Source organism: Trematomus bernacchii, unplaced genomic scaffold, assembly GCF_902827165.1.
Source record: "Trematomus bernacchii unplaced genomic scaffold, fTreBer1.1, whole genome shotgun sequence".
Taxonomy (NCBI): Eukaryota; Metazoa; Chordata; class Actinopteri; order Perciformes; family Nototheniidae; genus Trematomus; species Trematomus bernacchii.
Window position 1 is genome coordinate 3198647 of NW_022988050.1, and position 12009 is coordinate 3210655.

The following is a 12009-nucleotide window of genomic DNA, read 5'->3' on the forward strand; positions in this document are numbered from 1 at the left end:
AAAGAGGGAACAGTCATCGTTCAGCAGCTATGCTATGTGAATGCACAGAGTGAGTCACTACTCAGCATTAATGTTACAGCAGTCTGCCGCTGCTGCAGCTGCTCCGCCATCAACGGTCAATTATAGTGAGGACAGTCATTTATTACTGAGGTAATGTAGTCTCCAGGAAGAGAGCGAGCAGCAGCAGTCCCACACTTTAGCAGAGTATATTTAACGTGCGTCACACAACCATTGAACACTGACGCAGTAATGAATGTGGGGCCGTCCTCAGAAAAATAACAGAGAAGTCAAATAAACAGAGGTCTTTGATGACTCTGTGGAGAGGGGGAAATTAATGTTTGAGGTTTCATTGATGATTTACTCATCAAGAGGCGTCCTGTTATAATATGCATAGCAAGTGGTTCATTTAATGAAAGCTGAACAATTTGGAAAAATAACTAGTTTCAATTATATTGACTAATTCACACTATCATTAACAATAAACATTAAAAGGATCATGGTGTGATTGTTTTTAAGAGGATCTGTACAACATTTTCATTCAGTTTTTACAATACTGTTTGTAGGCCAGGACTTTATTACTTAAGATTTTCTATTTTTAACAAATATGGCGCTTACTGTGATTTGGATATGTCAGAAGTCTGCCTTGCGATTTCAAAAACACTTCAATGAGTTGTGCAGCCATAGCCTGTGGTTCAGTCACACTGGTGAAGTTCAGCCATGGTTCTGAAGCCACCGAACCACATTAGGCTTCAGTACTTAGTGTGGTGTGACCCCTGCTGGCTGAAGAGTGAACGGACCTGGTTTCTGCTTTATAAATTCATTTCTGTATTTCGCACCTTTAATGGTTTGGATTATTTAAAGCTAATGTACTTGCAGGATTCTTGCTGTTCTGAATTGTTCCATTGTACATATCATGGGTTGCCTTGGATATGAAATGAAACTTAATGTAAGAAATATCAGAAATATTTGTGTTCCACTCTCACTCATATACTTAGCAGTTAAAGGGGGGATTCCTATTGTCTGTGCCTTTCCAAAGTTTTGGTGTAAGGTTTTATTTTTTTATTCTAAGGTATTGTGATGCTAATGTAATGCTGGACTACAAAGAAAAGAAACCTCAGGCGCTGTACGTGTGCCCCGCTGAGATTATCACAAGTCATGTTTGCAGAGCCATGATTTAGATTTTCCACTCGCTGCTGGAAAGTAGAGCAGAACATAATATTTACGTACTGAAATGAACATGTCATTGAAGTGGAGGCCTGTCATTCATGCAATCTGGTTTAATCTAATAATCAAGTTATTTCACTGTATAACTCATCTAACCTTAATTGATTTGTGCTTAGTGGTTTAATATTTCTTATTTAAGGAATATAATCAATGAAATAACCTCCCTACTTGAGCTTTATGATGTTAAGTGTCTTTTTTAAATGGTTATCGTTCATATTACTATTATTTGTTCTTTTGTTATATATTTATTTAAATGAGAAACTTTGAGAGCAGGTGGGATTTTTTTTTATACCAACATTCAATATACCCCTTCGCCCCACTAAGATACTGTAGCCTGCATATTGTGGATTAAGTCACACACTTGCAAAGACTACGCACAAAACGCAGTCCTCAAAAAAAGCAATTTAGTTTTGGGAATGAAATGGCAGGAAGAGGATTTTAAATAGAGCATAACTGTTTTAAGATTGATGTAAGGAATCAACAGGTAGATGAGAAAAACACTTCTTTCTGCTCTGGTTTCTAGATAAAACTGAGAGATATGAACAAACCAAACTGCTCTTTCGCCTTTTAACTTGCCTCTCATCACAAACTTTACAACATTTTTCATCATCTCTGTGCGTAATGACTTCAGAAAGCTTTGCAAGTTCTGCCTCATATTGTCATTATAGCGCTGTCTTGGATGTCTGTTATGTTGAAAATGTGCTGTTGTGTAAACGCCCTTCTTTTTGTCTTGCTCACCCAAAACTTCCTCTTTAGTTTTTCAGAACTTCCGAGGAAGTACACAATCTGCATACCACAGTGACTCACAGTTTTAGATGAGTGAACAACGACCTGTTTCCCAACTTCCTCTGTGCTGCTGCCAACATTCCTGGAGTTTATTAGTTTATTAGTGAAAAATGGGCTACTAACATGGAAAATCAGTGAAATGGGGCCAATATCAGGGTGTGTGTTCCTAGACAGGTGCATGATGGGAGATCTTACTTGGTTGTACACATTTCTTTAACAGAAAGACTTAAAGACAACTTTATTTGTTTTTAATAGTTGTGAGAGAATGTGAAGGATATATTACAACAATCTTTACACAAAAAATAAATAAAATATACAACTTGATCTTATATTAAGGGTCACTCCATCTTTACAGCCCTCCTGATATGAGCAGAAGCTGAGACTCTTCCGCTACACTCAGAAGTCACAATTTACAGTAAAAAAAACAATGACAAATGGCTTTTCCTGAATGACGGGTGTTCTTGCATCATTGAGTGCATGCAACTCAGCCCTGGAGATCAGCTTGTGAATGCACTCTGGTTTCCTGCCCGCGGTAACTTGAACTGTTGGCGGTGAGCGAGGATGTGGAGCATCAGCTGTCGTCATGTGACTGCAGGTACACCGGCTTGGCCTGCTTCCTCAGGCGCTGCTGGGCTCGCAGCTTCCTGCCTTTCTGAGTTGCCAGTCCCAGAGGAGGCAGGTGCATCTACAGGAACATTCAGAGAACAAAATAACTGTAAGAAACACCTTCACAGACGGGAAAACATCCAAATTGTCCAGTGAAAGGTTTATTACTTACAGCCCTTGGATATGGGTTCCTGTAATGTAGACCTGGGAAAAATAAATGATTGTGTTAGTCACTCTTCTAAAGCAAGAAAACGTTCTGTCCTGCAGTATATCAATAATTTGCACTTTATTTTGATGCATTTTTTGTGTTAGCACCATAGGCCAAACAAGAAAGAATATCTAAATATAATTAAAGTCATGATTTTATATTGCAATGTTATTTTAAATTGGCTTCAATGGGTTTTGCTACATGTTGTTCTAAGAGTATATATTTGGGCAACACAGTTAATTGTAGACTTATTATAGAAGCTGAGGTTGAACTTTAAAATGTTGAAAACAAAAAATCCTAACACCTTTCTAAAATGTATGGCATATGCAATAACAAAAGCCAAAAAAGCCACATGGGTAAATAAACCCTGCACATGCTGTTGCATGTCAAACAAACACAAGAACAGTATGTCAATGTTTACTCCTCTGCTCTCTCCTCTGAAACACCTTCAGCTGAACTTTCTCAGTTACTAAGTGACCATACTTCATCTAAATATGTTTTATTAACTACTGTAGACCCCTGTAATGAATGGTGAACAAAAAAAAGACTGGTCATGCTAACATTGGCTTGCAGTTGATAGATAGAAAACCTGTAAGGGAATGTGTGGCATCTCTTCACTCTTACCCATTTCTATCCTTGCTTCACATTCTTCTACACACCTTTTTATTGTTTCTGGATCTGTGAGCTGAGAAGAAAAAGCACACAGAAAAAAAATATGAGTCCCACAAACTGCTATAAAACGACTTCCTGTTTTCATTTCTGCAATCAGCAAACTGTTATACACACCTGCTGGTTCTGTCTGAACAGAGTGGAGGCCTCGTGGAGAATGTATTTCTTCTCTGTTTCTGTGTCACCTACAACTCCAATCTGTGCCTGCCAGCTTCTTGCGATGCGAAACACCCGCATGTACAGAGACAACACCGTCCTGCGAGTGGAGGCTGTCATCGAGACAACAAATCACAGCAGTCACCTGCACAAGAAAGAGATTTGAAGAATTAATGGAATTACAAACCCTATTACTGTTGTACTGTGTGTATAAAACACAATTCCTACCTATTATATTTTGTAAACAATGTTGAAGGCATTACAACAATGATTACACACTGTAAATATACCAAGTATTTTTGTTAAATTGTCTGTACTTACCAAAACTGTATACAAAATGCCTCTAGTTTTGGATACAACCTGCTGGATATCCCTAACTCACGGCTAATTTACCTTAGAAAAGACCTTTTGGATGCCTAAGGGACACATGCAAGTTCACATAAACTGTTGTTCACACAGGAGACTTAACATGGTCCTAGGAAATGTGCAAAAAGACCAGGAAATCAACCAGTATTATGCCGAAAAATGTCAAACTAGCCCAGGTTTTTCAGGCCTATCTGAGTTTGTTTCTTCTCCATATGATTGGTGTGAATATAACAAACAAAAATGAAAATACAGTTGTGTACAAGAAAGTTCTACAAGACAAGCTAGTAATCCAAGAAGTTGGGTCATTTGGGGCCACAAGAAGTCTGGACCAGTTTTACATTAATCAACACTAGATGTCACTAAAACCAACCCAGGGCTGTAATACCAAACATAGCATATTACATGACATGATAGTAGGGTATTAATCGGATATTGTGATATGGATAGAAAGAATAATGCCATTAGCGCATTTGTCATAGGCATTGGTATTAATACAGGTTTCCCAAACAGAAAACAAGAACAAAAAGGAGCTAGCTATCCTTGAGAATGACAGCTTCTAAAGACACATGTTGTTAATAATAAATATACAATTAACAGCAAGTGCCATTCACATTAATAACGATTTACGTTATAGCTTATTAGGTTTAAATATACAAACCTTGACCAAAAACTCTATTTGATGAAGAGGCTACTTCGACAGTAGCTTGTAGGACAGCAAAAACACATTTGTCGCCTGGTGATGACGTATTCCCCGAACTACAAGAAAAAAGAAAACGAGTGCCTCTTCTTTTCATTTAGATAAAATTGGATATGTTAATACCAATTAAAGTAGTAGCATTAACTGAACATTTCATATTTATAGACCCAGCTGAAGCCATGTGTTACAAATGTTGTTAACACATTTTACAGAATTAAATACAATTATTTCAAGGCTCTCATCAACAAAACACGAGTTTCACTAATTGATTTCGAGGTAATTTTCCAATCTGGGTGTTATGCAGTATTTCAAAGTACAAGTTATTTATATTTATAGACCCAGATAAACCCATGTGTTACAAATGTTGTTGTTTTTTACTCATTTTACAGTGTTAAATATACTACTTTAAAGGCTTTCTGTTAAATGTCATCAACAAAACACAAAAACCCCACTAATTGATTTCCTCAAAAATTGCTCCATCTGGGTGTTATGCAGGATTTCCAATTAAATTACATTAATATATATATATTGATCTTGCCATCGGCTGAGATGAGGATCAGCTGTTGGCTGCTTGTCGGCAGGGAGGAAGTGATGCAGGAAAATGCCAACAATGTAGCTACACTCAATGACTAAAAGGGGGAAGCACAAAGAAATGGGCTGCTTTTAATACCGAGATGGTCCTTTAACTCACTCCAAAGAGCGACCACAATTCAACAGGGAATCAAAAGCACAAAGTGGTTACTAGCTTTCCACTTATTTATTTTTGTAAAGCGGATTTGATATCGCTGAGGAAGTTTTTTGTCATCTACTTGCTACATTTAGCTAGCAATCTGAGTTAACGCGACGAGTTTGCCTCAGTTCGTTTCTACGCTACATTGGACAACTTAACTTCATTTGTACTGGCGTCCCTGAAGTGATGTACCTCAATTTCCACACCCTACAATATCCCAAAAAGGTGAGTTTCTTTGGTGTTTTTATGTGTCCCTAATCGGAAGACCTAGCTTAGCCTATAGCTAACTTTTAGTTGATGCTAGCTAGCTATGGCGACGTCGTCAGGGCCAGCAGGCAGTGGCATGTAAATGGCCCTGTGCCGGTGATGTCTGATGAAAATATAACACCTTTACGACAAGTAACATCTGAATTACTATATAAATCACATTTCCGGGATAAAATGGTTATCGTATCCTCTTTACATGATATCTGTGAGTGTTTCGTATAAGCTCACTTGATCCTGTTTGTGCTCGCCACTACCCTACAAACATAACTTGGTTTAAAAAAAACATTAATGATAGCTAACATTTGATACCATCAGCCATCTAACTTAACCGAGGCTGTGGTTTGACAAATGTGTTGCACATATTCGTACTATAGCTTAGTTTAGTTGTCCCTCAATTTTGGCATAAACAATCTACTTAACCTATTTAAACTGATGTCTGCTACTGTCTGTCTTTTATATAGTATGCTTAGCTTTAACAATCATTAATATTGTATTGGAAAATAGGCCTTTAGGTGTCAATTAGCGGTGTGTTTGGTGAAGTCAGCCAGGATGTGCCAGTGAGACCTTTGCCTCGACATGCCCAGTGCCATGAGCAGGACACTCGTTTGGCTCTGATACTGAATACACTTTTTTATTATTAATGTTAGCCCAAGAGTCATGGCTCTGTAAAGGCATTGATCACTACACTAAATTAGTTTTAAAAGTAACCGTCCACATCAGAGTTGTAACACTTTTAGGACAAAGCCAGTCTACCCTGTGAGAGGTCTGTCCCCTTATATTACTTATTCTCAACCAGAGTTGCAAAAGCTCCTTTTGCCATCTTCTCTTTACTTATAGAAGCCAGTAATTAAATAATCTTTCAATGAGACAAACTGTTTTGCTCAAAGTGCTTTTTCATTGCATGTTGGTAAAAATAGTCCTGCAGGTTTGGGAGAGATGAGATCACTTTCTGCTTATGATGACAAGATAATGTGTCTTTTCAGCATTGCGGATGTCAAGGTCACAATGATGGAGCAGAATAGAAACAGGCTTTGGCCAATGCCTTCAGAGGGATTGTCTGTAAGTTACTTCCTGATCAGCTTCGTGATAAGTGATCAAACACTTGATTTACTCACACATGTCATGTGTTTAAATGTCATAGGAGAATGATTAGCTGCATCAGAAGAGAGATATTGCTTTTCATGTTGTGTTAGTTTGATTTCTTAAACACATTTACACATTACATCAATAATGCATGAATGTGCAGTGGAAAGAGGCACACATCAAGCTATCATGGTTATTTTTAAAGAGGAATCGGATTTAAATTGTATTTGTGCCTCCAAATTAATCACCATTAGGTCCATGTAAAAATTATAAGCGCTGTAAAATGGCTTTGAAAAATGTTTTATTAGCAACCATAATAGTTCCTCAGTCTTGGTCAATGGTTACTATTTTAGAACATTTTGATTTTGTGTGATTGCATTTTTAATCTGTATTTACTTGTATGTACTGCCTGTTGAACAACCCGGTAAAACTCTCTCTTAACTCCCCTGATACAAGCAAAGATAAACACGTAATTTATGGCTTTATTGCATATAATTAAAGTAGAATGAAATGCAATAAAGCTTATTCATTACAAAATAAGTAGACATGTTGACACTGGGAAACCCAAAGTCTTGTAGTAGCTCTTTGTTCAACATCAAACCATTTGGACCTCAGTAGGTTTCTGTGGTCATGTTTTCCTTGTAGTTCCTTTGTAGAGGTTCCTGTTGTATCTGCACTGTGTAAGCATTGACTCATACAATGTTGTCTCTGTGCTTTACCCTTTAGGGTTTTTAAGTTTGGCAGTGGATCTTGGCAGATTTGGCACAGGTATGGTAACTTCTTTAACTCCAATGCTCAGAAATCCTGTTAGTTTGACTTCATGCTACTAATAGCCACAGAAATGTGGATCTTGACCTTTTAGATTGTGAGCAAGTCTAGAGCTGCACTGTATGGCAATTAACATTTTTAAATTGTTCTTCACCTCAGGCCTGAGGGTATGTTGAGACGTCTCGCAGGGCCAGAGAAGAGGCGTCTAGGTGGTTCAGACGGGGACTGAAGGTGAGGAGGAAAGAGAGACCAGGGAGGAAGACATGGGTCAGTGTGTCACCAAGTGTAAGAACCCCACGTCCTCGCTCGGCAGTAAGAGTGGAGACAAGGAGGGGGGATCCAAGTCCCACCACAAGAAAGGAGGCAGTGGTCACAAAGAGGAGCAAAATGCCCCGTGTAGCAAAGGCATCGGCGAGCTGTCGAATGGCACCAAGGCCCTGGAGGTCACAGTGGAGACCCCCGTCATCTCTGCAGTGATGGGGGAGCCACACAAGGACATGGGTCTGGATGGGGATGGGCTGTCGATGCTGCGCATTGAGGAGCTGTTCTACTGCTACAAGGATGAACATGAAGACGCCATCCTGGAGGAAGGCATGGAGATGTTTTGTATCGACCTGTGTGTGGACCCGGCGGAGTTCAGAGTGCTCGTTCTTGCCTGGAAGTTTCAAGCAGCAACCATGTGCAAGTTTACAAGGTAGGGTGGGGTTTTGGGGAATGAAGCGTGTTGTTTTTCCTGGTATCTGTTTATCAGGAGGAACTGGCATAACTACTGCACAGTATTTGGCTAGTTACTAGGAGATATGGCAAAGGTATTTCCTCATCCCAGATGATTAATACAAATAGTTTCAATAGTGCTCGCCCTGATTTCATTACCAAACAAGATGCTCTTATAAAGGTATTTATTTTAGCAATTCTCAGTGTGTGCCACATTGTGGTTACAAAGAATAATTGATTTATTAATGAACAGATGGAAAGTTACCTTTTACATTTTTTTATTATCTCCTTGTCATTTTACACTCACACACATGACATATAGTATGCAGTTAGAGTGACTGGGCTGCTTCTGTGTGAAACTATGTACTTTTCTTTGTGCCTGCCTTGGCCAGGTCTCTCTTAAAAAATAAGTTCTTCATCTGAAGTGGACTCTCCTTGTGGGATAAAATGTAAACAAAATGTTCAATATATATCCTTAGCCTGTTGCTGTTAAACTACTGAATTTCCCCACAGGGATTAATAAAGGTCCATCTTATCTTATCTATAAATAGCTGTAATGAATAGCGCACCCGTATGCACCTGTACAGACAGATTACCTATCATAAACTTAAATGACAACATTATGCCCTTTTTAAAATACCATCGCTATCATAAAGAAATTAGATGCCCAAAATATATATATAAAAAAATAGATGTATAAGATATCTAATTTGGAGTTTAGCTGATCTAAAATATACCAAATCCATATAGTTTCTAATATTGACCCATTTTATCAGGCAACTGTTTTCTGATGCCACCAAGGCATCGTGCCCCACTAATAACTAGCTTGATGTTGGAGGATTACACTTCTAGCCTCAGAAGAGACTTCCCCTCGGTGCCTTGTTGGACTCATTCAGTCATTCACTGTGCAGCGGCCCATCCATAAACACTTTTCTCATAGACAGAACTAGATACAAACTCACACAAAACATTTCCCACAGTCAGGTAGGGGGGCACACAGGAAAGGGACCCTGCTCGGCTGCCCCTCTGCAGTTAGTGTTAGAGATGAATAGGGCAGCTGCCCCACATGATTTTTAACTCAGCACTTTCCATCCAGAGGCTTTTGACAGCGCCACACTACCAGCACGCTTCATTGTCGACTAATGCTTACTGAAGCTGTTCAAAATATGACTTTGAAAGCCTATATTTCTCTAGGGCTCAAATAACAAAGTGTATAAAGTGAAAGCTTTTTTGTACCATTTTTAAAGCTCAGTTTTTTTAAAGGAGTTCTCAAGATATCTCTAAAAGTTCAGTGATGTTCTTGTTTTCTTCTATCACTATGCTTGAAATTTAAAAACCAAAACGTACAACAGGAAACGTAAACAATCAAATTATAAATTGTTGTCATTGTATTCAGATGGTAACTATTTATAGTTGTTTTAAACACATGGCCCTTATGTTTACAATCGATGACTTCACAATATTTTATTCTAGCTCTTGGTAAATTAAGCTACTAGTCAGCTCTGGTTCTGCTCATTTAGTTTTGTTATGTTATTTTCCCCTAGGTTTTATTATCCTGAGTGAAAAGGTCTGCTTTTATTCTGATGCCTGGTCTTGTTTACTTTGTGTCACCAGGAAGGAGTTTATCGACGGCTGCAAGGCCATAAAGGCAGACAGCCTTGAGGGCATCTGCTCACGTTTCCCCGTCATGCTGCTGGACGCCAAGGGCGAGGAGAACTTCAAGGACCTGTACCGTTTCACGTTCCAGTTTGGCCTGGACGCTGACGAGGGCCAACGCTCGCTGCAGCGCGATATCGCCATCGCCCTGTGGCACCTGGTATTCACCCAGAACTCTCCTTCCATCCTGGAACACTGGCTGGACTTCCTGTCGGAGAACCCCTCGAGTATTCGGGGCATCTCAAGGGACACGTGGAACATGTTCCTCAACTTTACCCAGGCTATCGGGCCCGACCTGAGCAACTACAGCGAGGAAGAGGCGTGGCCCAGCCTCTTCGACACCTTCGTGGAGTGGGAGTTGGAGCGCAGGAAAAAGGAGGAGGAACAGATGGCTAAGGAGGAAGAGGGGCGGTGTAGTGACTCAGAGTGTTCTCCCACTACAGACAGACTTGAAACAGAGGGAAGCCGCGGCTCACAGACGTGGGGGGGCCACTGACCAGGAATCAAGAAATATTTGCAAGGGAGGGAAGGATGTGACCTACACGTGAACTGTACATCTGTGAATCATCGGATGAATATTAGTATTACCATGACAGCTGTTCATTTCGCTCTCCTTTTCTGTCTGGATGGGATTCCTGCTTTGCACCCTTATCTTTTTTGGTTTTCAAAAGGGCTCTAAGAACTGTTATGTTTTAAGCACTTCTATTTAAGTTATTGTTTTACATATTTTTCTCCTCCCATTTGTGTTTTTAGTAATTGGACGCGGGTCTGTTTAAACCTCCACCTTCGTACCATAACCCAGCAGAGTTAGATCCGTTAAAAATCAGGCAAAAGAAAGCCATAACTTCTCACAATGATCATATAGACAGTTCCTCTGGACCTGGTAACACTGCTGATATGTTTTGTACAAGGAAATAGTAAATAATGAAAAAGGGAATTTTTGGGCGAATTTATCACAAATAATTTCTTACTATCAAAACATGAGGTTTACCATAAGGGTCAGTGGAATCGTCTTGATCAGACTAATCTTTGTTAGATTGTATGCGTTTATCTTGCAGTGCTGTGAGGATGAATTGGTTGCACTTGTATTGCCTTCACAAATGCATGCTTGCTATTACACAGCAAGCAGTAATGGATTCAATTCTGTCCCAAGGGCTTTTTTTTTTTTTTAAACAAAGTTGTAATTTCCATTTAATATCCAAGTTGGTAACAGACCCACCCTTTCTTCTGTGTTGAGTGTTTTTGAGTGCTACTAGTGCGGTGAGGGCTGAGCTTGTTGAAGCAGCTGGCTGCGCTCTCTTTTGACCTCCAGCATTACCTATTTGATGTCCACCTATTTTCAAGAAGGGTTAGGTATAAAACACAATGTTCCGGCTTTCCTAAGATTCCTCATTTTAGGAAGTTGGTAACGCATCAAATCAGCTTAAAGAAGGTCTTGGTCATTTCTTAGAAAATGATTCCTAAACCTGAGTTTAGGGCCTTACACTGGGCGCCACACAACGTTTATTTTGTTTACCTTCAGGAGTTTAACAGTCTTCACATCTTTGAACTGAAAAACGTGTGCACACTTAACAAATGTTGACTGCTGCTGGTGTTGGTTTGTAATGGATTGCACAAAAAACGAATGGCATGCTTAGTCGCTATACTTGCAACGCTTTGCAAGAAGATTGATGTCAACCACATCATTTACATTTAAACCTTTTCCAAACCGTAGATCGAGCTCAAGTTTAGACCTGTGTGTTTTGGGATGAGTGAATGAGTGATAACAGCACCTGCTGGCTAATCAAGAGTCTGTGGTAAGAGGGTGGCACATAACCTGATCTGTTTGGCTTACATCTACAATGGTTTTGTTTCAGACCCCCTTTGTCCTTTTTTATATAAAATGTATTGATTTATAATGAATAAAAACAGTGTTGAACTTTTGACTGTTGTACCATGGACATCTGTGTGATTTTACTTCAAGGATATTTATTTGTAATCTTATGGTATGCTAATGCTGAATAACATTAGCATGTTATTGAAGCAGTGTGGTTTTGTAGCAGAGGGTTTTGTGGAGGCTTGTCTGCATGCCAGAGCAAC

The 12009-nt window shown here is 39.4% G+C and overlaps 2 protein-coding genes across 3 annotated transcripts; one reads left to right on the forward strand and one right to left on the reverse strand.

The window, feature by feature from the left end:
* Positions 1–2243: 2243 nt before the first annotated feature.
* lyrm1 (LYR motif containing 1) lies at positions 2244–4771 on the reverse strand. The gene is made up of 5 exons (XM_034119525.1): positions 4674–4771; positions 3611–3794; positions 3449–3509; positions 2789–2820; positions 2244–2695 (listed from the first exon to the last, which is right to left on the reverse strand). Exons 2-5 carry the CDS (start codon positions 3767–3769, stop codon positions 2582–2584), a joined length of 366 nt encoding a protein of 121 aa, XP_033975416.1. The 5' UTR covers positions 3770–3794; positions 4674–4771; the 3' UTR covers positions 2244–2581.
* Positions 4772–5288: 517 nt separating this feature from the next.
* dcun1d3 (defective in cullin neddylation 1 domain containing 3) lies at positions 5289–11853 on the forward strand. 2 transcript variants are annotated; one of them, XM_034119516.1, is made up of 5 exons: positions 5290–5667; positions 6693–6768; positions 7519–7560; positions 7720–8254; positions 9889–11853. In XM_034119516.1, exons 4-5 carry the CDS (start codon positions 7824–7826, stop codon positions 10424–10426), a joined length of 969 nt encoding a protein of 322 aa, XP_033975407.1. In that variant the 5' UTR covers positions 5290–5667; positions 6693–6768; positions 7519–7560; positions 7720–7823; the 3' UTR covers positions 10427–11853. The 2 variants fall into 2 exon arrangements, with proteins under 2 accessions (XP_033975408.1, XP_033975407.1); XM_034119517.1 differs by lacking the exon at positions 6693–6768 and having other exon boundaries at positions 5289–5667.
* The last annotated feature ends 156 nt before the right edge of the window (positions 11854–12009 follow it).